At 45.5% G+C, this 26392-nt stretch overlaps 1 protein-coding gene across 7 annotated transcripts; it reads left to right on the top strand.

Moving 5' to 3' along the window:
- The first annotated feature begins 13114 nt into the window (after positions 1 to 13114).
- LOC129811984 (protein eva-1 homolog A-like) lies at positions 13115 to 25806 on the top strand. 7 transcript variants are annotated; one of them, XM_055863818.1, is made up of 5 exons: positions 13115 to 14027; positions 15336 to 15423; positions 17750 to 18089; positions 23444 to 23828; positions 23932 to 24021. In XM_055863818.1, the coding sequence occupies exons 3-5, from the start codon at positions 17981 to 17983 to the stop codon at positions 23954 to 23956; spliced, it is 519 nt and encodes a 172-aa protein (XP_055719793.1). In that variant the 5' UTR covers positions 13115 to 14027; positions 15336 to 15423; positions 17750 to 17980; the 3' UTR covers positions 23957 to 24021. The 7 variants fall into 7 exon arrangements, with proteins under 7 accessions (XP_055719793.1, XP_055719790.1, XP_055719789.1 ...); XM_055863815.1 differs by having other exon boundaries at positions 13369 to 14023; positions 15339 to 15423; positions 23444 to 23800; positions 23932 to 25806; XM_055863814.1 differs by having other exon boundaries at positions 13369 to 14023; positions 23444 to 23800; positions 23932 to 25806.
- The last annotated feature ends 586 nt before the right edge of the window (positions 25807 to 26392 follow it).

Raw genomic sequence — 26392 nt, 5'->3', positions numbered from 1 at the left:
CAGAACATGGCCAAGATGTTCAAAGATGACCAGCAGGGTCAAATAATAATAACCACAGTGGTTGTAGAGGGTGCAACAGGTCAGCACCTCAGGAGTAAATGTCAGTTGGCTTTTCATAGCCGATCATTCAGAGTATCTCTACCGCTCCTGCTGTCTCTAGAGAGTTGAAAACAGCAGGTCTGGGACAAGTTGGCACGTCCAGTGAACAGGACAGGGTTCCATAGCCGCAGACAGAACAGTTGAAACTGGAGCAGCAACACGACCAGGTGGACTGGGGACAGCAAGGCCAGGTAGTCATGAGGAATGGTCCTCCGAGAGAGAGAGGAAAAAAAGAGAATTAGAGAGAGCATACTAAAATTCACACAGGACACCAGATAAGACAGGAGAAATACTCCAGTTATAACAGACTGACCCTAGCCCCCCGACACAAACTATTGCAGCATTAAAACTGGAGGCTGAGACAGGAGGGGTCGGGAGACGCTGTGGCCCCGTCCGACGATACAGGCAGGCTATAACCCCACTCATTACCTCTTAATAAAACAGAATTTTCTGCCGCCATGCTAGAGTGGCTAATGCTACTCCTTGATGTTCCATACTGCTTTCAGACAGGGGTAAACAGACTGCTGTAACCTGATTGGCTGAACATCAGGAAGTAGGATTAGCCATACATTTTTCTAAACGAATCCAATATTTTAGTTGGACTTGCACCTGTTACTGAGATATCTGTTCCAGTTTATATTATTTAGGTAGTCTCAATCATTAATTCTTACCTGGGCAGTCATTCTGAAAGCAGGTTGCAGGTGATTTAAAAGTTTACAAATTGTTAGGCATCCTCATTCTGGCTGGATTCCAATAGGAATTACACATCACTTTGCAAGCCAGCATAATGTGGCTTGATGTTCAGTAGGTATAACTCAAAGAAAGGCCTTATGATATACAGGTAACTGACAAAATAAAGGTAACAACAACATAAAGTGTCCTAATAATAGGGCCGGGACAATACCGGTATCGCGATATTCATTCGTTTCGTGGCAAAGAAACATGAGAAGTGAACTTCTTTACGAAAACAGCCCGTATGTTGGAAACAAACATGTCTTCCAGTCATGTTTATGTTCCAAGCTATATCACACAATATTTTACATAGAGCAGGTTTGTAAAAGGACAAGAATCTCCTATACGTGTCCAATTGGGTTGAGATCTGGTGACTGAGAAACACGTAACCTTTAAACCCCATAAGTTCCTTTTGAGATGCCTCTTTCAAAGTCCCAGATATCTTCTAGCCATGGTAGCCAAAATAATGGGCAACTGGGCATTTATGTTAAATTCAAGAACCACACCTGTGTGGAAGCACCTGCTTTCAATATACTTTGTATTCCTCATTTACTCAAGTGTTTCCTTTATTTTGGCTGTTATCTGTATGTAGTACTGTCATAAAGAGTAAAATTTTTTAAACAACATTCACTTAGACCAGTGTTTTCCACAAATACATAGAGCAGCCAGCCAAATAATACAAGTTACCAGCCAGGCGTCCCCCAGGGTTCTCTTGGTGGTACATTCTAATGCCTAAATTCCATCTGAAACACACTGTGAAATGATTGAATTTATATTCAGTGTATTGTTAGATGTTTTGGATATTGCCTAGGCCTAAATGATCAGGACTATTTTCTAAGTAAGAGAACATTCAACCTTTTTAACATTTAACCTGTCTTCTCTTGGGATTAAAGTCTTATTTACAGTTTGACTGCAAGATATGAATTGCCACAATGTTTGTAATTCAAATTATGCACTTTATTAAAACAGAAAAATGAGGCCTCACAAGAGGTGTCACTACAGACCCGGGTTTGATCCCAGGCTGTGTCCCAACCGGCTGTGACCGGGAGTCACACAGGGTGTTCCAGCATCGTCTGTGTTAGGGGAGGGATTGGCTGGGGGGCTTTACTTGGCTCATCGTGCCTGCAGGCTGGCTTCGGGTCGTCAGTTGGATGATGTTTCCCCCGACACATTGGTGGGGCTGGCTTGCGGGTGAGTGTTAATTAAGAAGCGTGGTTTGGGGGGTCATGTTTCAAGGATGCATGCCTCTCCCGAGCCCGTTGGGGAGTTGCAGTGATGAGACAAGATCGCAATTAGATATCACGAAAAAGGGGGTAATACACAAAAAAAACCTGTACCCTTTCATTTAAGTGTGCACTTATCAAGAGGCTATTGTTAAATGGTGTTTTTGTAGTGAACATGTGATGGTAGACTTTACAAAACAAATGCCCACTGGATTGATGAAAATAGCCATTCTGTCAGGTAAGCATAGGCTACTTTCTTGTTAACTAATTGCGAACGTTTTTGGGAAAGCCTTTCAATATACACTATATACAAAAGTATGTGGACACCCCTTCAAATTAGTGGATTCGGCTATTTCAGCCACACCCGTTGCTGACAGGTGTATAAAATCGAGCACACCGCCATGCAATCTCCATAGACAAACATTGGCAGTTGAATGGCCTTACTGAAGAGCTCAGTGACTTTCAATGTGGCGTCGTCATAGGATGCCACCTTTCCAACAAGTCAGTTAGTCCAATTTCTGCCCTGCTAGAGCTGCCCCCAGTCAACTGTAAGTGCTATTATTGTGAAGTGGAAACATCTAGGAGCAAAGGCTCAGCCACAAAGTATTAGGCCACACATGTTCACAGAACATCACTGCTGAGTGCTGAAGCGTGTAGCGTGTAAAAATAATTTGTCCTTGGCTGCAACACTCACTACCAAGTTGGAAATGCGTTCTCTGGAGTGATGAATCATGCTTCACCATCTAGCAGTCCAACGGAGGAATCTGGGTTTGGCGGATGCCAGGAGAACGCTACCTGCCCCAATGCATAGTGCTGTAAAATTTGGTGGAGGAGGAATAATGGTCTGTTTTAGTCTGTTTTTCATTGTTCGGGCTAGGCCCCTTAGTTCCAGTGAAGGGAAATCTTAACGCTACCTCATACAATGACATTCTAGACGATTCTGTGCTTCCAACTTTGTTTGGAGAAGGCCCTTTCCTGTTTCACCATGACAATGCCCCCCCATGCACAAAGCGAGGTCCAAACAGAAATGTTTTTTTTTCGAGATCATATAACATTCTTGTTGCATACCCAGTTCTGGTTTTGAGTTCGCATTAAATATTTTACACTCCAAATAAACATTATTTGGACATATCTGAATGTCTAACTTCTGTTTGATCTTACAGAACCCTATACAGTTTACAGTATAAAGAAAGAGAAGCTGAGGCCTAACCCCAGAGGGACAGAGATATGCCGGAGGCATGCATTTATTTTTGTGAGATGGCTACTGCGGCTGCTATACAAATATAGACGTACAGAAGGAGGGTAATTCGTTAATTTTTGATCCAAATGTTTTGTATGAAGATAGCATTATATTGTTAGATTATAGGACTAACTCTGGTAGACCTGAAACCGTCTTCCTCGCCTCAAGTGAGGTCGGCAGGTAGCCTAGTTATCAGAGCTATGGACTAGTAACCGAAAGGTTGCCAGATGGAATCCCCGAGCTGACAAGGTAAAAATCTGTCTTTCTGCCCCTGAACAAAGCAGTTCCTAGGCCGTCATTGAAAATAAGAATGTCTTAATATCATAGGCCTGCAGTAGGATCCTACGTCCTATAGTGGTGCAATTGCCTCTCATACTTGTGAGACACGGGCGATTTCCTTAAGCAACTATCTGAACTTGAAATTGGGGGTGACTATTTAGCTATCTCTCTCATCACCCTAGATGACACAGGACTGGAGGCTTTGAAGTTATTTTTGGAACCGAGAGGGGACACAACGTCCTCTACAGGTTTTTTTGTTGGATCTGAGTATCCTCCTGTTCAATAACTATTTTTTTTGTTTGAAGACTGTTACTATTTACAAAAACAGGTAGCGACAATGGGCTCCATTTTCTCTCCTAACTATTCATGTCTATGTGTGGGTTGTCTTGAAGACAAGCTCCTTTGGCACAATAATCTTTCTCCCATCATATATGTATGTGTTAAATATATGTGGATTATGTGTTTCTCATTTGGAATAATGGCATGGTTCAATCTATCAAGTTTACAGCAGAGATTGGTAACGGCGATATATCATTCCTTGATACACTGGTGCACCTTCACCCAGGGGCCTACTTTGTCCACTACTTTGTACACAAAGCCTACAGACAAGAAAAGTATCCTACGTGCAGCTAGTGCGCATCCCACATTTCTGAAAAAAGGGATTACCGTACACACAATTTCTGAGACTGAAACGCATTTGTACTAGTAAAACAGACTTTGAAAACGAGGCTATGAAAATGTATGGACTGTTTGAGGCCCGCTCATAGGTGATGTTCTCAGTAAAGTACGTACCATTGATGAGACCTCTACCAGAAGGGATAAAAGCAATAAAATAAAAGATTGTATCTGTACCACTACATATTGTCCTTTGAGCGATGACATCAAGGGAGCTGTTAAGAAACATTGAAATGTGCTTATGGCTGATCCTGCTTGCCCAAAACATTTATCTGACCCCCCTCTCCTTTCACGCTGCAGGGCAGGAATATCAGGGACTTAATTCCTCGGGCTGACACTCATGTCTCCCCTATAAGAAATGACGGTAGACTAGATGAGGTGACTATTACCCCTGTCGCAGTTGTGCGGCATGTAGGTATTCCTGTAAAAAAAAAAGTGAACGTATTCAGCATCTCTGCCACTGGCTAACAATACATTATCAAACAGTTCCTCACTTGCAGCTCTTTTAATGTCATATACCTTATCTCTTGTCCATGCAATAAGCAATATGTGGGCAAAACCAGACCGATAAGAACACGTATTATAGAACACAAGAGTGCTGTAAGGAGAAATGACACTAAATCCCCTATCGCGCGTCATTTCACAGAGGGCGGTCACCCTGTCTCTCATATCCTTCTGTGTTAAACAGCAGATAAAACGTTCACGAAGGGGTGTCCATCTTCAATGAAGTCTCCTCCAGATAGAATGCAGGTGGATGTTCTATTTAACACTTCTACACCCATCAGGCTCGAATGAATAATTGTTATTGAAGTGTTTTCTGTAACTGGTATTTTGCCTCTGTTTTATACCCCCATCTAGTGGTGTCACTAGCTTCCTACTCTTTAAATCCTGTGTTACTTCTTATGAGGAAATGTTCACATGGGACAGCATATGTATAAGCAGGAATTTTGATGTTTCGCTGTCAGCTTTTGTATATTTTGTATATAATGTAGATTATGCCTTCTATTGTACTAGGTACTGATTTATAGATTTTCTGATGTATTTTCTTGCCCGATCATGTGACATATGCAATTATCATTGCAATAGAAACCAGGTATGTGTGCTGATAATTTACACGGATGATGGCCTGAGGCTGAAACGTTTGTTTTTACCTTTAATTGATGCACTTTCTTGCACTAGGATATATTCTTTGGGCACCATGATGTTGCAATAAACATCTTTATCTTGCATTCAAGTCTCAGTTTTGGATCTATTCCTTTTTTTTAACAGTATGCAGGTCTCTTTCTTCCGGTAAACTTTATCGTGGTAATATCAAAAAGTAAGTCAAGCCATTGTTTATAGGAAAAATACGAGCAGAAGAGCAAATGTAAACAATGGAAAAACGAACTACCCTCCAATGTGCCCCCCCCCCCCCCCCCCAAAAAAAAATCGAAGGTGTAACATGGAATACAAAATGTATGTTATTTCATGACCGGATTATAGTGTGAATAGCCCACTAGGCTATGTCATTTGTTGTCATTGTATCCAGAATAATTAAAAGGAATAGCGTTGGGTGTTGTGCAGTATTCTATCCTACACAATTGTGCCCATTAAAGTCGGTGTCCAATCCGACGCAAAAAAACCATGGACTCATTACCCTGATGCTTTCTCTGTTAAATCGATCTAAACCCTGCTGTATATCAAGCAGACAACAGATGATCAACATCAATTCGCTAGGGATATTAGATCTAAAGTGGATCCAGGCACAATTAGGGTACTAAGGGGTAACTAGCCCCCCCCCTAAGAACAATGTCTAATTGCTGACACACAAAAAACTGTTTGGGAAAAAAATTGTATGTGTATGAAGGTCATACTAAGTCGAATAAACTATAAAGGGAAATAAATCAAATCAAATTCTATTTGTCACATGCGTCGAATGCAACCTTACAGTGAAATTCTTAACCAATAAATGCAGTTAAGATAAATAAGTGTTATGTAAAAAAAATGATAAGTGGGGGGGCAATGCAAATAGTCTGGGTAGCCGCTTGATTAGCTGTTCAAGAGTCTTATGGCTTGGGGGTAGAAGCTGTTAATTAAGAAGCCTTTTGGACATAGACTTGGCACACCGGTACCGCTTGCCGTGCGGTAGCAGAGAGAACAGTCTATGACTAGGGTGGCTGGAGTCTTTAACAATTTTTAGGGCCATCCTCTGACACCACCTGGTATAGAGGTCCTGGATGGCAGGAAGCTTTGGCCCCAGTGATGTACTGGGCCGTACACACTACCCTCTGTAGTGCCTTGCGGTCGCAGGCCGAGCAGGCAGTGATGCAACCAGTTAGGATGCTCTCGATGGTGCAGCTGTAGAACCTTTTGAGGACCCATCCCAAATATTTTCAGTCTCCTGAGGGGGAATAGGCTTTGTCGTGCCCTCTTCACGACTGTCTCAGTGTGTTTTGACCATGATAGTTAGTTGGTGATGTGGACACCAAGGAACTTGAAGCTCTCAACCTGCTCCACTACAGCCTTTAATCCACAATCATCTCCTTTGTCTTGATCACATTGAGGGAGAGGTTGTAATCCTGGCACCACACGGTCAGGTCTCTGACATCCTTCCTTTAGGCTGTCTCATCGTTGTCTGTGATCAGGCCTACATGTACCACTGTTGTGTCATCGGCAAACTTGATGATGGTGTTGGAGTCGTGCCTGGCCATGCAGTCATGAGTGAACAGGGAATACAGGAGGGGACTGAGGGCCCCCGTGTTGAGGATCAGCTTGGTGCATGTGTTGTTACCTACCCTTACAACCTGGGGGCGGCCCGTCAGGAAGTCCAGGATCCAGTTGCAGAGGGAGTTGTCTAGTCCCAGGGTCCTTAGCTTAGTGATGAGCTTTGAAGATACTGTGGTGTTGAACGCTGAGCTGTAGTCAATGAATAGCATTCTCACATAAGTGTTCCTTTTGTCCAGGTGGGAAAGGGCAGTGTTGAGTGCAATAGAGATTGCATCATCTGTGGATTTGTTGGGCCGGTATGCAAATTGGAGTGGGTCTAGGGTTTCTGGGATAATGGTGTTGATGTGAGCCATGACCAGCCTTTCAAAGCACTTCATGACTACAGATGTGAGTGCTACGGGTCGGTAGTCATTTAGGCAGGTTACCTTAGTGTTCTTGGGCACAGGGACTATGGTGCGTCTGCTTGAAACATCTAGGTATTACAGACTCGGTCAGGGAGAGGTTGAAAATGTCAGTAAAGACACTTGACAGTTGGTCCGCGCATGCTTTGAGTACACGTCCTGGTAATCCGTCTGGCCCAGCGGCTTTGTGAATGTTGACCTGTTTGAAGGTTTTGTTCACATCGGCTACCGAAAGTGTTATCACACAGTCATCCAGGACAGCTGGTGCCCTCGTGCATGCTTCAGTGTTGCTTGCCTCGAAGCGAGCATAAAAGACATTTAGCTCGTCTGGTAGGCTCACGTCACTGGGCAGCTCGTGTCTGGGTTTCCTTTTGTAGATCGTAATAGTTTTCAAGCCCTGCCACATCCGACGAGCGTCAGAGCCAGTGTAGTAGGATTCAGTCTTAATCCTGTATTGACGGTTGTTTGATGGATCGTCTGAGGGCATAGCGGGATTTCTTATAAGCGTCTGGATTAGTCTCCCGCTCCTTGAAAGCGTCAGCTCTACCCTTTAGCTCAATGCGGATGTTGCCTGTAATCCATGGCTTCTGGTTTGGATATGTACAGTTGAAGTCGGAAGTTTACATACACTTAGGTTGGAGTCATTAAAACTTGTTTTTCATCCACTCCACAAATTTCTTGTTAACAAACTATAGTTTTGGCAAATCGGTTAGGACATCTACTTTGTGCTTGACACAAGTAATTTTTTCCAACAATTGTTTACAGACCGAATATTTCACTGTATCACAATTCCAGTGGGTCAGAAGTTTACATACACTAAGTTGACTGTGCCTTTAAACAGCTTGGAAAATTCCAGAAAATGATGTCATGGCTTTAGAAGTTCTGAAAGGCTAATTGACATAATTTGAGTCAACTGGAGGTGTACATGTGGATGTATTTCAAGGCCTACCTTCAAACTCAGTGCCTCTTTGCTTGACATCATGGCAAAATCAAAAGAAATCAGTCAATACCTCAGAAGAAAAATTGTAGACCTCCACAAGTCTGGTTCATCCTTGGGAGCAATTTCCAAATGCCTGAAGGTACCACATTCATCTGTACAAACAATAGTACGCAAGTATAAACACCATGGGACTACGCAGCCGTCATTCCGCTCAGAAAGCAGACGCGTGCTGTCTCCTAGAGATGAACGTACTTTGGTGCGAAAAATGCAAATCAATCCCAGAACAACAGCAAAGGACCTTGTGAAGATGCTGGAGTCAACAGGTACAAAGTATCTCTATCCACAGTAAAACGAGTCCTATATCGACATAACCTGAAAGGCCGCTCAGCAAGGAAGAAGCCACTGCTCAAAAACCGCCATAAAAAAGCCAGACTACAGTTTGCAACTGCACATGGGGACAACATCGTACTTATTGGAGGAATGTCCTCTGATCTGATGAAACAAGAATATAACTTTTTGGCCATAATGACCATTGTTATGCTTGGAGGAAAAAGGGGGAGGCTTGCAAGCCGAAGAACACCACCTCAACCGTGAAGCACGGGGGTGCCAGCATCATGTTGTTGGGGTGCTTTGCTGCAGGAGGGACTGGTACACATCACAAAATAGATGGCATCATGAGGATGGAAAATTATGGGGATATATTTAAGCAACATCTCAAGACATCAGTCAGGAAGTTAAAGCTTGGTCGCAAATGGGTCTTCCAAATGGACAATGACCCCAAGCATACTTCCAAAGTTGTGGCAAAATGGCTTAAGGACAACAAAGTAAAGGTATTGGAGTGGCCATCACGAAGCCCTGACCTCAATCCTATGGAAAATGTGTGGGCAGAACTGAAAAAGCGTGTGCGAGCAAGGAGGCCTACAAACCTGACACAGTTACACCAGCTCTGTCAGGAGGAATGGGCCAAAATTCACCCAACTTATTGTGGGAAGCTTGTGGAAGGCTACCTGAAACATTTGACCCAACAATTTAAAGGCAATGCTACCAAATACTAATTGAGTGTATGTAAACTTCTGACCCACTGGGAATGTGATGAGAGAAATAAAAGCTGAAAGAAATAATTCTCTCTACTATTATTCTGACATTTCACATTCTTAAGATAAAGTGGTAATCCTAACTGACAGGGATTTTTTACTAGGTTTAAATGTCAGGAATTGTGAAAAACAGAGTTTAAATGTATTTGGCTAAGGTGTATGTAAACTTCCGACTTCAACTGTATATGTGTATTAAAGTAGTTAAAAGTTTAGTATTTGGTCCCATATTCCAAGCATGCAATGATTACATCAGGCTTGTGACTACACACTTGTTGGAAGCATTTGAAGTTTGTTTTGGTTGTGTTTCAGATGATTTTGTACCCAATAGAAATGAATGGTAAATAATGTATTGTGTCATTTTAGATGAACTTTTATATTATATTCTTATTTACAATGTTTCTAAACACTTCTACATTAATGTTTGATGCTATGGATAATCCTGAATGAATCGTGAACATCGATGAGTGAGGACGTTACAGATGCACAAATATCATACCCCCAAGACACGCTAACCTCCGCTGTTATTGGTAATGGTAAAAGGTTAACATGTCTTGGGGGTTATGATCTTTGTTCCTCTGTATCTTTTTCAGTCATCAGTTTTCACGATTCATTCAGGATTATCCGTAATCATGGTAGCATCCACATTAACGTAGAAGTGTTCAGAAACGTATACATTATTTGCCAATATTTTCTGTTGGACACAAAATGATCTGAAACACAATCAAAACAAACTGCAAATGCATCCAAAAAGCTTGTCGAGCCACAAGCGTGATGTAGTCATTGTGTGCTAAGAATATGGGACCAAATACTAAATATTTGACTACTTTAAAGGAGAATTAAGTGCTCTTACCCCAACCAGTGATTCACTTCCTCATACTTGTTCTGCAGTACGGGGGCTCAGAATATTTCTTTAACAAATGCTCCAAAAACATTTAAAGACCTGCATCACTGTACTGAGAGCTTTTCAGTTTCTAAAAGGACATATTTGAGTGTTTGTGGAGCATTTGTTCATGAGGCCCCCGTACTGCACAACGAGGACGAGGAAGTGAATCGCTGGTTGGGGTTTCTCAAAAACAAGTGAAATTGCAAAGAAAGTATCTGGACCCTTCTATAACATGCCATGTACATCAAAAATAGAGATTTGGTTGTAAAAAATGATCCTTTAATACACATTCTAAGTTAATTCGTCCAAGTACTTTTGGTTCCCTAAAATGGGGCGACTCTGTACAAAAGGTGGTGTAATTTCTAAACGGTTCACCCAATATGGATGAAAATACCATCAAATGAAATCTGACAGTTTGCACTTTAACCTCATCGTCATTGTATAATTTCAAGTGCAGAGTCAAAACAACAAAACATTTGTCACTGTCCAAATGGACCTCACTGTATGTGATTGCAGACACACATGGTGCGCACGCACACACACACACACACACACACACACACACACACACCCTGAGTGTTTTAGAGCTGAAGCTGTGTAAATGAATTTACTCATGAAGGAAATCTATATCTGAGTGCAACTATCAGCTCAACTGAACTCTGATGTAGGCTGAATGAATCCTGTCTGGCACTGATTTTAAACCCACAATAAAGCCAATATTACACACACACCCCCACACAAACACATGACTTTTATCATTCCTAACCTGGCCCTGAGGTCAAACCCTCAGCAAAGCCGATATGACAGTGTAACAGAGAGGAGCCAGTGGATGACAGGCTGTGTGATCCAGTGTGTTTGTTAACCAATCTCTGTCTGTTCACTGGCCAACACACACAAGGCAGAGAGACTAACAGGAACGCACGGCAGTACACAAACATACACACTCTGCTGCTGCTCTCTCGTCACATGCGGTTAGGACCGAAGTGCTCTTAAAGATGTGTTACGTTTGTTGCTCAGTTCTGGTTGAAACCTTTAAAAATGGAGGACGGGCAGTCTGAGAGAATCTCTCCACACGTCCGTGTTGTTTCACACACAAACACATGCACACGCCCCCTCGCACGCACACACGGTTGGAGAACAACATCACGTCTATAGAGAGCAAGCATTGTCAACAGAACTCACAGAAACAAAGATCTTTGTAACCTGAAGGCAGATTATTTCTTAGGGTTAGTGGAGGAAATTCTTTCAGCACAGAGAGACGGTGGCTGAAAGGTTACGTAATGATCCTCCAATGAGATAGAGGCACAGAGGGTTGTGGGTAAGTGAGGGGCAGCCGTGCGCACTAACTGCTCTGAAGTGTCCTGTACGCCGCTACGTCTGCATAGTAACAACTCTCAAGTGCACTCCGTGACCCACTTATCAGAGAAGTGTTTACTTTTGAGAGCACTCCATCTCCATTGTGCAGTATACTGTCTCTATATAAATCTAATGTGAAGCTTCTCACTGGAACTCTAAGGCAGGGGTTTTCTCCACCCCTGCACTAACACATCTGTCAATTCCCTAATGAGCAGGGCTACCCTTGCCTGTAACTTGAGCTCAGTGGGCTCACACAGTCTTGAGTCGTGCAACCAACTGCCATTGCGACGTGTTCATGTCATTTTTTTGTATTAACACTGCTACGAGTGTTTTTATACAGTATACTGTATGTGCTGGAGAAAAAGGGAGGTGTATTTTTCCTGACGTACGTGTGTGTGTGTGTGTGTGTACGATTGTCTGTGTGGGTGTGTGCGTGTATTTTCCCTGACGTGACCTCTATCTGAATGCCAGTCTTGGTCGGTTTGTGTTTTTGGCTCAGAGACAGTCCCTTCATTATTTTTTGAGATGTTTGTGTGTATGTTACGTAAGTCGTGCTCATGCACAGTGCTAATCGAATCATTCCCATGACCGAGTCAGCTGGAGCAGAGGCCCAATCTGTCTCTTCCTCTCCTCTCTATCCAGATATCTCTCCGGCTTTCCCTCTCTCTTTCTGCGAGTCCCTCCCCTAACCTAGTCATTAATATGTTATTAACATGTAATATGTGTCATTAAAATGAGCATTTCTGCATCTCACCGGTAGACACGGGCCATCTACATTTCCTGGTTGTAAGCAAACTACAATATCCAGAATTGTGTTCCTAGCTCCAACAGTGCAATAGTATCTAACAATTCACAACATTACACACACATCTCAAAGTAAAAGAATGGAATTTAGAAATATATAAATATATATAATATATACTGTATATATAAAGTTGAGACACACACACACACACACACACACACACACAGAGAGAGAGAAAGAGAGAGGACAATCATAGAGGCACACAATAGCTGTTCTCACACAGAGGACTGAATGGCTGCCCTGTTGGCAGGTCAATAGGTAGGTGAAAGGGGGTTGTGTGTAGGTTGTATGGTGGTTGTGTTGTTCTCGTAAAGGTTGTGTGAGAGTTGTGAGCGATGGTGCGCTATTGGTCAAAGTTGTGTATATTGTTGTTCCCTAGGGAAAAAGTTGTATTGGTATGTTGTGCATTACTACGGTCTGGTAGAATAAATGATGCAGTCAACAGCCTTTTCGTTCAACAGAGCGAAAGACAGATGTCATGTTTTCCTTATCATCTAACACTGATTGCATTTGAATGGCTCTTTCAGATTCTTCGATCATTGTTGCAGCTCTCAAACACACACACACAAGTATCTCAGTATGAGAGTTTTTCACGGCATATTAAAAAGGTTCACAAGGGTTAGAGGTCAAAGTAGGTCTGATCCCAGGTGTGTGTGGTCGGGGCAGTGGGGGTGGGTGTTCGGCCCACTGGATCAAGTGACAACAACAGATAATGTCGGGGTTTTAAGCAGTCATGGGCAAGACATCTGGAATAACTATTTTGTCTACTAGATTAGTGTGTGTTTGTGTGTGTATGTGTGTGTTATAGCATCTGATGTCCCCAGGGAATGTTCTCTGGAAAAATTCAGCAGGCAAATTCCCAGTCAAAGCTGAATGAAATTCCCATGTCACACTCACTCCTCCATCCCTCTCACTCTCTCTTCCCCATCTACCCTGGCTTCTCTCTCTCTCTCTCTCTGTTTCTCTCTGTCTTTCTTTGTGCCCCAGTGTTGCTCTCTCTCTCTGTTCAGTATAGTCAGGTTGAGTGGTAGGAGGGGGAATGTATGGCATAGACTGACTGAGGGTCTTACTGAGTGTGGGAGATGAGAGTGTGAGGGTTTTTTAGGAAGAAGAGTGTGAGGGGGTTATAGGAAGACGGGTGTGGGGCAAGAGAGTGTGTGTATATGTGAGTGAGGGTAGTGTGTGTGTGAGTGTCCGTGGGGGTGAGCTGCTCGCGTGTCACATTCCAGCTTCCAGGGATCGACCCCTGTATACCGGGAAACGGACCTGGAAAACTTTGAAAAATCATTCTTGGGGAACTGTGTGATTGTAAAACCTCTGAAAACCTGTACCTCTCTGTGACTTTGAACTGTTGCTGGTCTCGCTCGGAAAATACTCATCTGTTGAAGGAGGGATTCTCTCTACTCTCCACTTCCTCTGATTCTGCTGCTGGGTCTCTGGGCTTTGGATAGTGGTTTCACTGGTGCCGCACTTACCACGGCTCAAAAACAGGACGGGGGGAGAAAAAAGAAGAGGGCAGATGAAGAAAGGAGAACAAGACATTCAAAAGGTGTTTCAACGGAATGGATTAATAATCTGCATCATGGATGTGTAGGTATGAACAGTAGCCTAGTTGTTGACGTTAATGTTCCCTTAACGTTTCTGCTTGATGAGTGGAACATATAGTATGTGTCTTTGTGTGTGTATGAAGTTGTGTGTTGGTGTGTGTGTGTGTGTGTGTGTTGGATAATGTGTGGCATTTAGAGAAGCATAATAATCTGGTGTGTCACATTGTGACTCCACTGCTGGTCTGTGGGTTTGGCTACAGGATGCGTATGATTGTATGTGTGTAGGGAAAACACACACACACACACACACACACACACACACACACACACACACACACACACACACACACACACACACACACACACACACTGGCACCAGCAGAGAGTTGTTGAGTTGAGTTATGAATGGGGGGCTCCTACAGTGTGGTTGTGAGGGGTGGGGGGGGTGCAGACTTTCTCTTTCTTGCTCTCCCTCTCCATCTTCCTCGCCAACTGTCTCGCCCTCTCGTTCATTCCAAAGGTGTGATCTATATTTGCTTTTTCTCTGTATTCCCATTTGCTCTTTAAGCAGGTTAATGAGATGGTTGTATGTTAAAAGCAGACAGGGAGGAAAGTCCAGTGTCACTCTGCAATCGTCTCAGAGTCAACACACACATGCACATGCACACGCTTTTTGGGCTAAATTTGGTCTGAAAGCTGGAGGCATGGCTTCTCTGGAATATTAATGGCCAGAGCTGTGTGTGTGTGGGGGGGGGGGGGGGGCAGAATTATGCACACACAGGTCGGAGTCATGCCAAAGTGGGGTAGGAGTTGAGCATTATAGAAGAGAAATAGGAGCCCAGTTTAAAACAGCACAGGGACTCTGCACTACAATGGACTATTGTGCTGTAAGACTGTCTGTCTGTCTCTGTCTGTACACGTCTGTGTCTATCACCAAGAAATAGGTTTTCGTCTGCACCTGCAGTCTCACAGAAACAGAGTAGAAGAAGAGGAAAAAGGAGAGAAGGAGACATACGGATGGAAAGGAGGAAGAGGGGAGAACGAGAGAGGAAAGGGGAGGCTAAAAAGAAGGAGAGTTCATGAACTGTGTTTAGTCGAGTCATTCTAACTGTATTAGACTGTAATCCGTTGAGTTGAGTGTTCTAATGAGGTCTAACGAGCTGTAACCAGTTTTAACGAGCTGTGTGTGAGCCAAGTCTGACTCTTATAAAACTCACCTATCATTATCAGCTTAGTCTGTTTGATTAGGACATCAGACAAACCATGCCTGGATAATAGATTTCATTTTACCTTTAGCTGACCTGGTCTGTTCCCCTCTTTTTCTCTTTGTTTCTCTCTCCCCGTCCATCACAAAGCAGCCTTCATGGATCGTTTCACTGACAGTCAACTAAACTCAGTCTGAGTTCCAGAGGTGGGACCAAGTCGTTGTTTTACAAGTCACAAGTAAGTCTCAAGTCCCAAGTCAAGACAGGCAAGGCCGAGTCAAGTCTCATGTCAAGCCCGTCAAGTCTCAAGTCCTAAACTTTGAGTTTCGAGTCCTAAACAAGTCATACTGTGCTCTTCACCAAATGTAATGCCATTTCATATTTTTAACAAGAGTAATAGTATATTACATTCACGCAAATCATGAATGCTTTTAAAAATATCTATATATTTATTACTTTCCAAATAAACTTTATATTTCCATGGAAATACATGGGTAGCCATGAGAAAGACGCACCCCAATAGTGATCGACTATCGAGGATCGCTATGGTGCGCAATCGGGCGATGTAGGCTTGTACACAATCGCCCAACCTTACACACACACACACACACTCTCTCTCTGTATGGTTACAGTAGGCTAACGTATGTCAATGGTTTTAGGAACAGCAGTAACATCAGTCAGGATTTAGACTACCAACTGCCTAGCCAGTTGTAGCTCAATCTTGGGTGCAATGATCACGTTCCCGCACTGACTGTGTGGAGGCTCATTGATTTAACGTTACGTTAGCCTACATGTTACACCAGTAAAGTAATAAAATATATAGCTGTCGGCTATATTAGCCACGACTTACCGTTATTTGTGCAGCTTCAAATGTCGAACAAAGTTGGAAATTGTTGCACCTCCGTCTGTAATTTTCTTCCTGCGTGTTTTGCAAGTCTATATATCCGAAAATGATAATTTTGGGTATCATCTTTCCAAGGGCTCCATCTGAATTCACCCGCCGACGTTCCTCTGCACTGCCACGCACAACTATTTCTCAGCTGGCACAAATTGATTGGCTGCTGTCCGATTCAAACTGTAATCCGTTAAATGAAGAGTTGATGCGCTGCACACTTTTTTAAATAGCATCATTTTTTATATTTGGGCTTGGGGAGGGTATCAAGTCAGGTTGAGTCATAAGGCTCAAGTCCAAGTTAAGTCACGAGTCATTGGTGTTAAAGTCAAAGTCGAGTTGCAAGCCATCATATTTGTGACTCGAGTCCAAGTCATGTGACTCGAGTCCAAGTCATGTGACTCGAGTCCAAGTCATGTGACTCGAGTCCAAGTCATGTGACTCGAGTCCAAGTCATGTGACTCGAGTCCAAGTCATGTGACTCGAGTCCAAGTCATGTGACTCGAGTCCAAGTCATGTGACTCGAGTCCAAGTCATGTGACTCGAGTCCACACCTCTGCTCAGTTCACACGCAAACACACATGCATGCGCACACGCACACAAAAATCACACACACACACACACACACACACACAACCAGCTGTGATACTGTGTAGTTTACAGTTCCCTGTTCCTCATTTTCAGTACTGTCCAAATCATCTCCAAGGAAGATAGATGAATATGTACCTGTCACAAATTTACACAGGGCTTTCTCCCTTATTTAAGTTATTTCTTTCCTTCTTCTGTTAAATGTGTGTGCATGTGTGTGCTTGTGCCTGCCTGGGCGATTGCATGAGTTTATGTGAGAAAAGGAGAGACGACATACCAATGGAACTTTATTTTCTGCCTGGAATATGAGTCCTATGTGTGTAGGAGGTAAGAGAATGAGAGGGGGAGCGGAGGAAAGAGAGAGAAGGAGAAAGTGGGTAGAAGGGGAGAGGAGAAATGGAAGAGAAGGGTGTTTTCTTCAGGGTTGCAGGTCTGCTATTCTGATCAGACAATGAACTCATGGACCCTATATTCCCACACCTTCACTCTCTCTCTCTTTCGCTCTTTTTCTTTCTCTCCTCTCTCTCTCCCTCTCCTTGGAAAACCGTAACCCAAGGAACAAGGCTTAATAAAAAAAAACTATATTTTTTAGGGGGTGTATCAGCTTTAATATTGCGGATAGATTGTTGATTCCATCGATGTAATTGTCTGCATCATTTCCAATCTCCTATATATTTTGGGGGTAAATATATATCTAAATACATACATATACAAACATACACATACCCATATACAGTGGGGAGAACAAGTATTTGATACACTGCAAACACATAACTGCAATGGCATGTTTACAAGGGGGGAAAGTGGAAACCAATGATTGTCCCAGGCTCTGTAATTTTCTCTAGACTCGTCAGACAGACCCACAATCATCCAGAGCCATCAGAGTTTGAGACAGGGTTCATCGCTTGCTCAATGTTTTTGTGACACTTTTATTTAACATGTGGCTAATGAGGAGATACCAGGATAGGGACATTTCTCAGACTTTCTTGTAAATCAAGCAATAATTATGAGATCAATTAAAATGACCTTACTTTGTCACTCACTACTCTCCTTCCCTCCTTCTCTCCCTCACCCCTATTTGAAGCCTACATCGACAGAGAAGACTGCTGTGCTGTTCTCAGCTGAGGACAGGAGAGAATTCAGTTCAGACTTTATGGAAGGGGGTAGCCAGAAGACCTGATGATGCCCTAAGGGTTCACATATTGTTTCCATCAAACCATATAGGATTAAAGACCAGAGTCAGCCGAGTCTGACTTATAGACAGAAGATACTAGCCTAGACCAGAGAGGCCAAAGAAACAGTTAGTGACATCATCATGAATGCCCCGCCCACAGGAAGTCCCAGCCCAAATATGGAGGTGAAGGTGGTCTCCCAGGAGATGGCGTTGTTTAGCAACGCCCTGGCGGCCTACACCTTCATAGCAGGTAAATATTGACTGATACAACAGTTGTACAGCACAGGAGGGTGCTTAGTGGGGGACGGCTCAAAACAATGGCTGGAATTGAGTGAATGGAATGGTATCAAACACATGGAAACCACATGTTTGAAGTGTTCGATACCGTTCCATTGATTCCGTTCCAGCCATTACTATGTGTAATGGGTGCGTGTCGCTGGCAGGAAAACGAACTTGGTATAAACGGAGTCGTTTAATAAGTGCTCATAAAACTAAAAAAAACTAAATATATAAAAAAGAATAGAAGTGGGTACAAAACCTGGCGCACACCGACACATGACTTGCACATAACATACAATAAAACAATCTCCGACAAGGACATGAGGGGAAACAGAGGGTTAAATACCCAACATGTAATTGATGGGATTGGAACCAGGTTTGAAGGAAGACAAAACCAATGGAAAATTAAAAATGGATCAGTGATGGCTAGAAGGTCGGTGATGTCGACCGCCGAACATCGCCCGAACAAGGAGAGGGACCGACTTCGGCAGAAGTCATGACAGTACTCCCCCCAACTGACACGCGGCTCCAGCACCGACCTCAGGGATGACCCGGAGGGCAGGGCGCAGGGCGATCCGGAAAAAAACTGTGGAAATCTCGCAGCATAGAAGGATCCAACACGTCCTCCACCGGAACCCAGCATCTCTCCTACAGACCATACCCCACCCAGTTCACGAGGTACTGAAGGCCCCTTGCCCGACGTCTCGAATCCAATATGGAACGAACGGAGTACGCCGGGGCCCCCTCGATGTCCAGAGGGGGCGGAGGAATCTCCCGCACCTCAGACTCCTGGAGCGGGCCAGCCACCACCGGCCTGAGGAGAGACACATGGAACGAGGGGTTAATGCGGCAATCGGGGGGAAGCTGTAACCTGTAACATACCTCGTTCACTCTCCTCAGATCTTTAAATTGCCCCAGAAACCGCGGACCCAGCTTCCGACAGGGCAGGCAGAGGGGCAGGTTTTGGGTCGAGAGCCAGACCCGGTCCCCCGGTGCGAACACCGGGGCCTCACTGCGGTGACGGTCTGCGCCAACTTTCTGGCGCAGTACGGCGCGCTGAAGATGGACATGGGCGGCATCCCATGTTTCCTCCGTGCGCCGGAACCAGTCATCCACCGCAGGAGCCTCGGTCTGACTCTGATGCCAAGGAGCCAGAACCGGCTGATACCCCGATACACACTGGAAGGGAGAAAGGTTAGTGGAGGAGTGGCTGAGCGAGTTCTGGGCCATCTCTGCCCAGGGCATGAACGCTGCCTACTCCCCTGGCCGGTCCTGGCAATAAGACCTCAGAAACCTACCCACATCCTGGTTAACCGGGCAAAGGGAGGAGATGACAGGACTTAGAAAAACGATCCACAGCGACCAGGATCGTGGTGTTACCCTGTGAAGGAGGAAGATCAGTCAGGAAATCCACCGACAGGTGCGACCATGGCCGTTGTGGAACGGGTAAGGGTTGTAACTTACCTCTGGGCAGGTGTCTAGGAGCCTTGCACTGGGCACACACCGAGCAGGAGGTAACATAAACCCTCACGTCCTTAGCTAAAGTGGGCAACCAGAACTTCCCACTAAGACAGAGCACCGTCCGACCGATACCAGGATGACCAGAGGAGGGTGACGTATGGGCCCAATAGATTAGTCGGTCGCGGACGTACAGACGCTCAGCCGGACACCGAAGGGGAGCGGGCTCTGTACGCAACGCCTGCTCAATGTCCGCATCCTGCTCCCATACTACCGGTGCCACAAGGCAAGAGGCCGGGAGTATGGGAGTGGGATCCATGGGCCGCTCCTCTGTGTCATACAGCCGGGATAATGCGTCTGCCTTAACGTTCTGAGAGCCTGGTCTGTAGGAAAGCGTAAATACAAAACGGATGAAAAACATGGCCCGCCTTGCCTGGCGAGGGTTCAGTCTCCTCGCCGCCCGGATGTAATCCAGATTGCGGTGGTCAGTCCAGATGAGAAAAGGGTGTTTAGCCCCCTCAAGCCAATGTCTCCATGCCTTCAAGGCCTTGACGACAGCCAACAGCTCCCGTTCCCCCACATCATAGTTCCGTTCCGCCAGGCTGAGCTAATTCGAGAAAAAGGCACTGGGGTGGAGTTTCGGTGGCGTATCCGAGCGCTGAGAGAGCACCGCTCCTATCCCAGCCTCGGACGTGTCCACCTCCACTATGAACGCCAAAGAGGGATCCGGATGGGCCAACACGGGAGCCGCGGTAAACAGAGCCCTCAGGTGACTAAAAGCCCTGTCCACCTCAGCTGACCACTGCAATCGCACCGGGCCCCCCTTCAGCAGTGAGGTAATGGGTGCCGCCACCTGACCAAAACCCCGGATAAACCTCCGGTAGTAGTTGGCAAACCCTAAGAACCGCTGCACCTCCTTTATCGTAGTGGGAGTCGGCCAATTACGCACGGCTGCAATGCGGTCACTCTCCATCTCCACCCCTGAAGTGGAAATGCAATACCCTAGGAAGGAGACGGACTGTTGGAAGAACAGGCATTTCTCAGCCTTGACGTACAGGTCATGCTCCAACAGGTGACCAAGCACTCTGCGCACCAGGGACACATGCTCGGCGCGTGTAGCGGAGTATATCAAAATGTCATCAATATACACCACTACACCCTGTCGTGCAGGTCCCTGAAAATCTCATCTACAAAGGCTTGGAAGACTGATGGCGCATTCATCAACCCGTACGGCATGACGAGGTACTCATAGTGCCCAGAGGTGGTACTGAAAGCCGTCTTCCACTCGTCTCCCTCTCGGATACGCACCAGGTTGTCAGCGCTCCTGAGATCTAGTTTGGTGAAGAAGCGCGCCACGTGCTTTGACTCTATCACTGTGGCTATGAGCGGTAGCGGGTAACTATACCTCACAGTGATCTGATTCAGGCCCCGATAGTCAATACACGGGCGCAGACCCCCCTCCTTCCTCTTCACAAAAAATAAACTTGAGGAGGCGCATGAAGTGGAGGACCGAATGTACCCCTGACGCAGGGATTCGCTTCTGTCTCCGCCTGTGAGAGGGGATACACGTGACTCCTGGGAAGTGCAGCGTCTACCAGGAGGTCTATCGCACAATCGCCCCGTCGATGAGGTGGTAATTGAGTCACCTTCTTTTTGGAGAAGGCGAGAGCCAAATCGGCATATTCAGGGGGAATGCGCACGGTGGAGACCTGGTCTGGACTCTGCACCGTTGTAGCACCAACGGAAACCCCTAAACACCTACCTGAGTACTCTCGCAACCACCCCGTGAGAACCCTCTGTGGCCAAGAAACAGTGGGGTTATGACAAGCTAACCAGGGTAGGCCCAGCACCACGGGAAACGCAGGAGAGTCAATGAGGAAGAGACTAATTCTCTCCATATGACCCCCCTGCGTCGCCATGCCCAAAGGCGCGGTGATCTCCCTTATCAACCCTGACCCTAATGGTCAACTATCTAAGGCGTGAACGGGGAAGGGCACATCCACGGGAACGATGGGGATCCCTAAACTATAGGCTAAATCTCTATCAATAAAATTCCCAGCCGCGCCTGAATCGTTGAGCGCCTTATGCTGGGAATGCGGGGAAAACTCAGGGAACGTGACAGACACAAACATATGAACAACAGAGGACTCTGGGTGAGAGTGGTGCCGGCTCACCTGGGGTGACGCAAGAGCGCCCTGCCTGCTGCCTCGCTTCTCAGAGGAACCAACCCGGCACCGACCAGCAGTGTGACCTCTGCGGCCACAGATGGTACACCAGTGTGAACCCCCTCCGGTCTCCCTGCGCACCGCCCCTGCCAGCTCCATGGGAATCGGAGAGGGAGTGTGGGAGGATGGAACCACCAGACCCCAATCTGAACGTCCGCGAGTAGCCAGCAGGTTGTCCAGCCGGATGGACAGGTCCACCAGCTGGTCAAACGTGAGGGTGGTGTCTCTGCAGGCCAGCTCCCGACCGACGTCCTCGCGCAGACTGCAGCGTTAATGGTCGATAAGGGCCCTGTTGTTCCATCCCGCGCCGGCAGCCAGGGTCCTAAACTCCAGGGCCAACTCCTAGGCGCTCCTCATCTCCTGCCTCAGATGGTAGAGGCGCTCACCCACCGCTCTACCCTCGGGCGGGTGGTCGAAGACTGCCCGTAAACGGCGGGTGAACTCCTCAATCTCCCTCCCTCCACACAGCGTTGGCCCACTCCAGGGCTCTCTCGGTGAGGCACAAGACGAGAGTGGACACCCTCTCACGGTTCGATGGAGCCGGGTGGATGGTGGCCAGATAGAGGTGCAACAAGAACTCCTGGCAGTTCGCAGCCCTCCCGTCGTACTCCTAGGGCAAAGAGAGACGGATCCCACTGGGATCAGACGGGAAAGGGGCGCTCAGGGGAGACCCCGGTTGTGCTGGTGGAGGCGCTGGAAGAACTCCCTGTCTCTCCCAGCGGTCCATTTTCTGGACAACGCAATTCATGGCGGCGCCAAGATGGTAGAGCATAACTGCATGCTCCTGGACGCGCTCCTCCACCTCAATGGCCTGGGGTACCCTCTCCTGCTGACTCCATAGTTATGGTCGGAGATTCTGTAATGGGTGCGTGTCGGTGGCAGGGAAGTCAGGCGCAGGAAAACGAACTTGGTATAAACGGAGTCGTTTAATAAGTGCTCATTAAACTCAAAAAACGAAATATACAACAAATAATAGAAGTGGGTACAAAACCCGTTGCACACCGACACATGACTTGAACATTACATACAATAAAACCAGCCTCCTGGATTGTACAGGTGTTATTGCTATTGTTTGGAATATATTTTTGTTACAAATGATGATTGAAAAACATATACTTTTTTACCTTTATTTAACTAGACAAGTCAGTTAAGAACAAATTCGTATTTACAATGATGGTCTACCCCGGCCAAACCCTAACCCGGACAACTGTGAGCCGCCCTATGGGACTCCCAATCACGGCCGGTTGTGATACAGCTTGGAATCGAACCAGGGTCTGTAGTGATGCCTCTAACACTGAGATGCAGTGCCTTAGACCGCCGCGCCACTCAGGAGCTGTCAGTGTTGCGTATATAAAGAGGATTACTCTTATTAATCTCGGCAGGTAGCTTAGTGGTAAGAGTGTTGGACTAGTAACCGAAAGGTTGCTGGATCGAATCCCTGAGCTGACAAGGTAATATTCTGTTGTTCTGCCCCTGAACAAGGCAGTTAACCCACTGGTCCCTGGTAGGCCATCATTGTAAATAAGGATTTGTTCTTAACTGACTTGCCTAATTAAATAATGGTTACATTTAAAATATATATTTTCTGCTCTCATGCTCTTTGTTTGTCTCTCTTTCGCTCTCCCTCTCTCTCTTGTCTCAGACCAGCCGGAGCGAGCAGCTCTTGTGTTTGTTAGTGGTGTGTGTGTGGGTCTCCTTCTCACCCTCTGTGCCCTGGTGGTCCAGATACACTGTCGCACCGACTGTCACTACAGTAACCGACGGCGACATCACCATCAGCACAGAAACAGGACTCACCACCATCACCATGGGGACCATCACTGTCACCACCATCACCAACCTGGCAACCCTAACACAGGCAACCCTGGCGTAACCACGGAGACGAGTGAAGACAGCGAATCAGAGGACTGGGACGACAGGAACTCTGACCTCACGGCTCGACGACGAAGGCGATTTGAGAGAACGCTGCTGCAAACCAGCGTTTTCACCTCCGCAGAAGGTAACACACGCACACCGTGGAAACATTTGTAAGTGCTTTGCTGTTTGTTGTTGTTAAGTGTACCGTTTATTATTCAAATGTTCTGGAAGCAGTTGAAATCAAGACGGCTGTGTTGTTGTTTTGTTCTGTAGAGTTGGAGCGAGCTCAGAGGGTTGAGGAGAGAGAGAGGATCATGGGAGAGATCTGGATGAATGGACAGCCTGACGTCAACACCGTCACACGCAGCCTCAACAGATACTACTGACAGGAACGGAGGACGAGAGGAAGAGAGTGATGGATACACATACGGATGGAAGAAGAGAAAAAGAAACGATAGGGAAATAATGCCATTTTAGACAATGTCGCATTGAAGGGTGCGTGAAGCCTCCAAATCAAATCAAATACTATTGGTCACATACACATGTTTAGCAGATGTTATTGCGGGTGTAGCGAAATGCTTGTGTCCAGTAGTTGTGGATAGAGACAAATGGGAATGGACGAGGGAGCGGACAATGACCTCCATCCCTCTGACACTGGGCACAGAACCGTGAGGTTTAGGGCGTGTCTGGCAGAGTGATGTAGTGGTAAAGAAATAGGTGGGTATACGCTGATCACCTTCGCGGTGAGTATAGTAACGTTCCTTATACTTTCAAGGCATTTTCCCACCAAAATTGCGCAAAACTAAAAAAGGTTGCGTGAACGTCTTTTACGTGCGTTTGCCCTCCACCACACCACTGGTCAGACATGACACCAGGCTTACGCCAATCTAAGCCTTCTGGGAGCTGTGATGGGGAGGGAGAAAGTGCACACCTCTCACTAGAGGAAAGAAGTAGGTAATGAGGATGCAGCAGCCTATTAGCTGCCCAGGATGGTTCCTCTGGAGTCAGCCCCCGCCCGAGACCTGAGGTGGATGTTGTCATCAACCCGTGTGTAAACTGTGACCTTCCTGACGTCCTCACCGTCACCGTTGACAACGGGCCCACAATTCACATCTATGGAAATCTCTGTTTTCCTGGCTGAACATTCTGGTTTTTCTACTTGGTTCCAGACTGGTACTGACTTACACAGCACAGTTCACTACGAGGACAAGGACCACAGAGAAAACCTGTCAACTGGAATGACATTTTTTTTTTTGCCTTCACTCAATCTTCATGTGTATTGAATTGATTCACTGCTGTACTTTGTGGATGAATTCCTTTTTTTTAATAAAATAGCAACACTTTCTTAGTTTGTCTCAGGGATGCTTTTAAGGGTTGTCGTTGGGGACATGTTTTGTGTTTTGAAGATGATGCATCAATCATTCCTTTATAGTCACAGAGAGACTGTGACTATAAAACTGCGTCGGGTTTGGTTCGTCGGCAGGAGTGTGCATTCGTTAGGTAACTAGCACGGCTGTGTGCCTTGAACGTAGCCACGACTGCTCCAAATTCAGTCAGCTCCCGAACAGTGCCCTTCAGATAACAACAAAGTGCAATACAGTCCCCGTACAGCCCTTAAAGAAGCCACCACCATATTGCTAACACCTATCTTTTCCCTTCAGATGTGAAACACTGAAGAGGTAGTTGGTAGTCTCTACTATGTGTGTTGCTTTTGGAGTGACGCGGGGTTGGTGCAACGCTACCGTGTGATGTTTGTAATCGGGTCAATGGCGCAACACAACAGTGTTTTTATCTCTGCCGTGTTTCCGGGGGTTTCCCCTAGCTTGTCGTCTGTATTAGAAACGCTGCCTGTGAAGTGAAAAGTCTGTCTGAGAGAGAGAGAGGTTCTGTATGCATCCTTCCTTCCTCCCCTCCATGAGGTAATCACAGATCTGAGAGAGGGTGTACAGGTGAAAACAGTAGGATCGGGGGCCTTGTTCTCACTTCTCCAGTCAATACAGATCAGTGATTTCCTCAAGGAAGGGAGAAAAGAAGGAAATAAACATTGCATTGAAGGATCACTTTAATTTCGTACTCAAACAGGGACAGTGGATGACTGAGATCAACACACAGACCTTTTATTGAATAATAAAACCCGTTGGAAACAAATGGTCTGCCTGTTTTGGTCTGTCCTGTGGGATAATACTACCATCTGATGTTAACTGTAATGTACTACACCACTTGTTCAATCCCTCCAAAACTAGATGGGATGGATGAACGGGCTTCCTTTCCAAATATTTGGTAAAATTCTTAGTTATTTGGTAACACATGCCATCACGAGACAAATATTGTATTAACTATCTAATACAGGACACTAAATACTGTATTAACTATTTATTATAAAAGTCATGCTTTACCAATGTTATTAATTTAGTTGAAATGAAAAAAAATCGGAGATTTTGCCTTTTAAAGGGACAATCAGTAGTTGAAACAATAGCAAAGCCACACCCTCCCCTTTCGGTAAAAAGCTGAGGGATGGGACTGGATAGGTGTAACTGCTCTCAAATTCATATTCAGAGCTATGAATGCATGGACTGACCATCCATGATATGAACATTATAATTGTAACCATGTTTTGAGGCTATATAATGTTTGTTTACAAGCATTGGAATTTCAAAAAATCCAAATTTTGGATTCTGATAGAGAAAGACAGTTGTACTAAACTCATGATATTTATAAGGTATATTCTTCAAGA

Source organism: Salvelinus fontinalis, chromosome 15 (assembly GCF_029448725.1).
Source record: "Salvelinus fontinalis isolate EN_2023a chromosome 15, ASM2944872v1, whole genome shotgun sequence".
Lineage (NCBI taxonomy): Eukaryota > Metazoa > Chordata > Actinopteri > Salmoniformes > Salmonidae > Salvelinus > Salvelinus fontinalis.
The sequence above is the reverse complement of the archived record's forward strand: the minus strand, read 5'-3'. Positions and strand labels throughout refer to the sequence as shown.

Coding starts and splice junctions, on each gene's coding strand:
- LOC129811984 (XM_055863815.1), top strand. CDS start 17,981: ATGAATGCCCCGCCCACAGGAAGTCCCAGCCCAAATATGGAGGTGAAG. Junction 18,090..23,443: donor GGCCTACACCTTCATAGCAG/GTAAATATTGAC, acceptor CTCTTGTCTCAG/ACCAGCCGGAGCGAGCAGCT. Junction 23,801..23,931: donor CGTTTTCACCTCCGCAGAAG/GTAACACACGCA, acceptor TTTGTTCTGTAG/AGTTGGAGCGAGCTCAGAGG.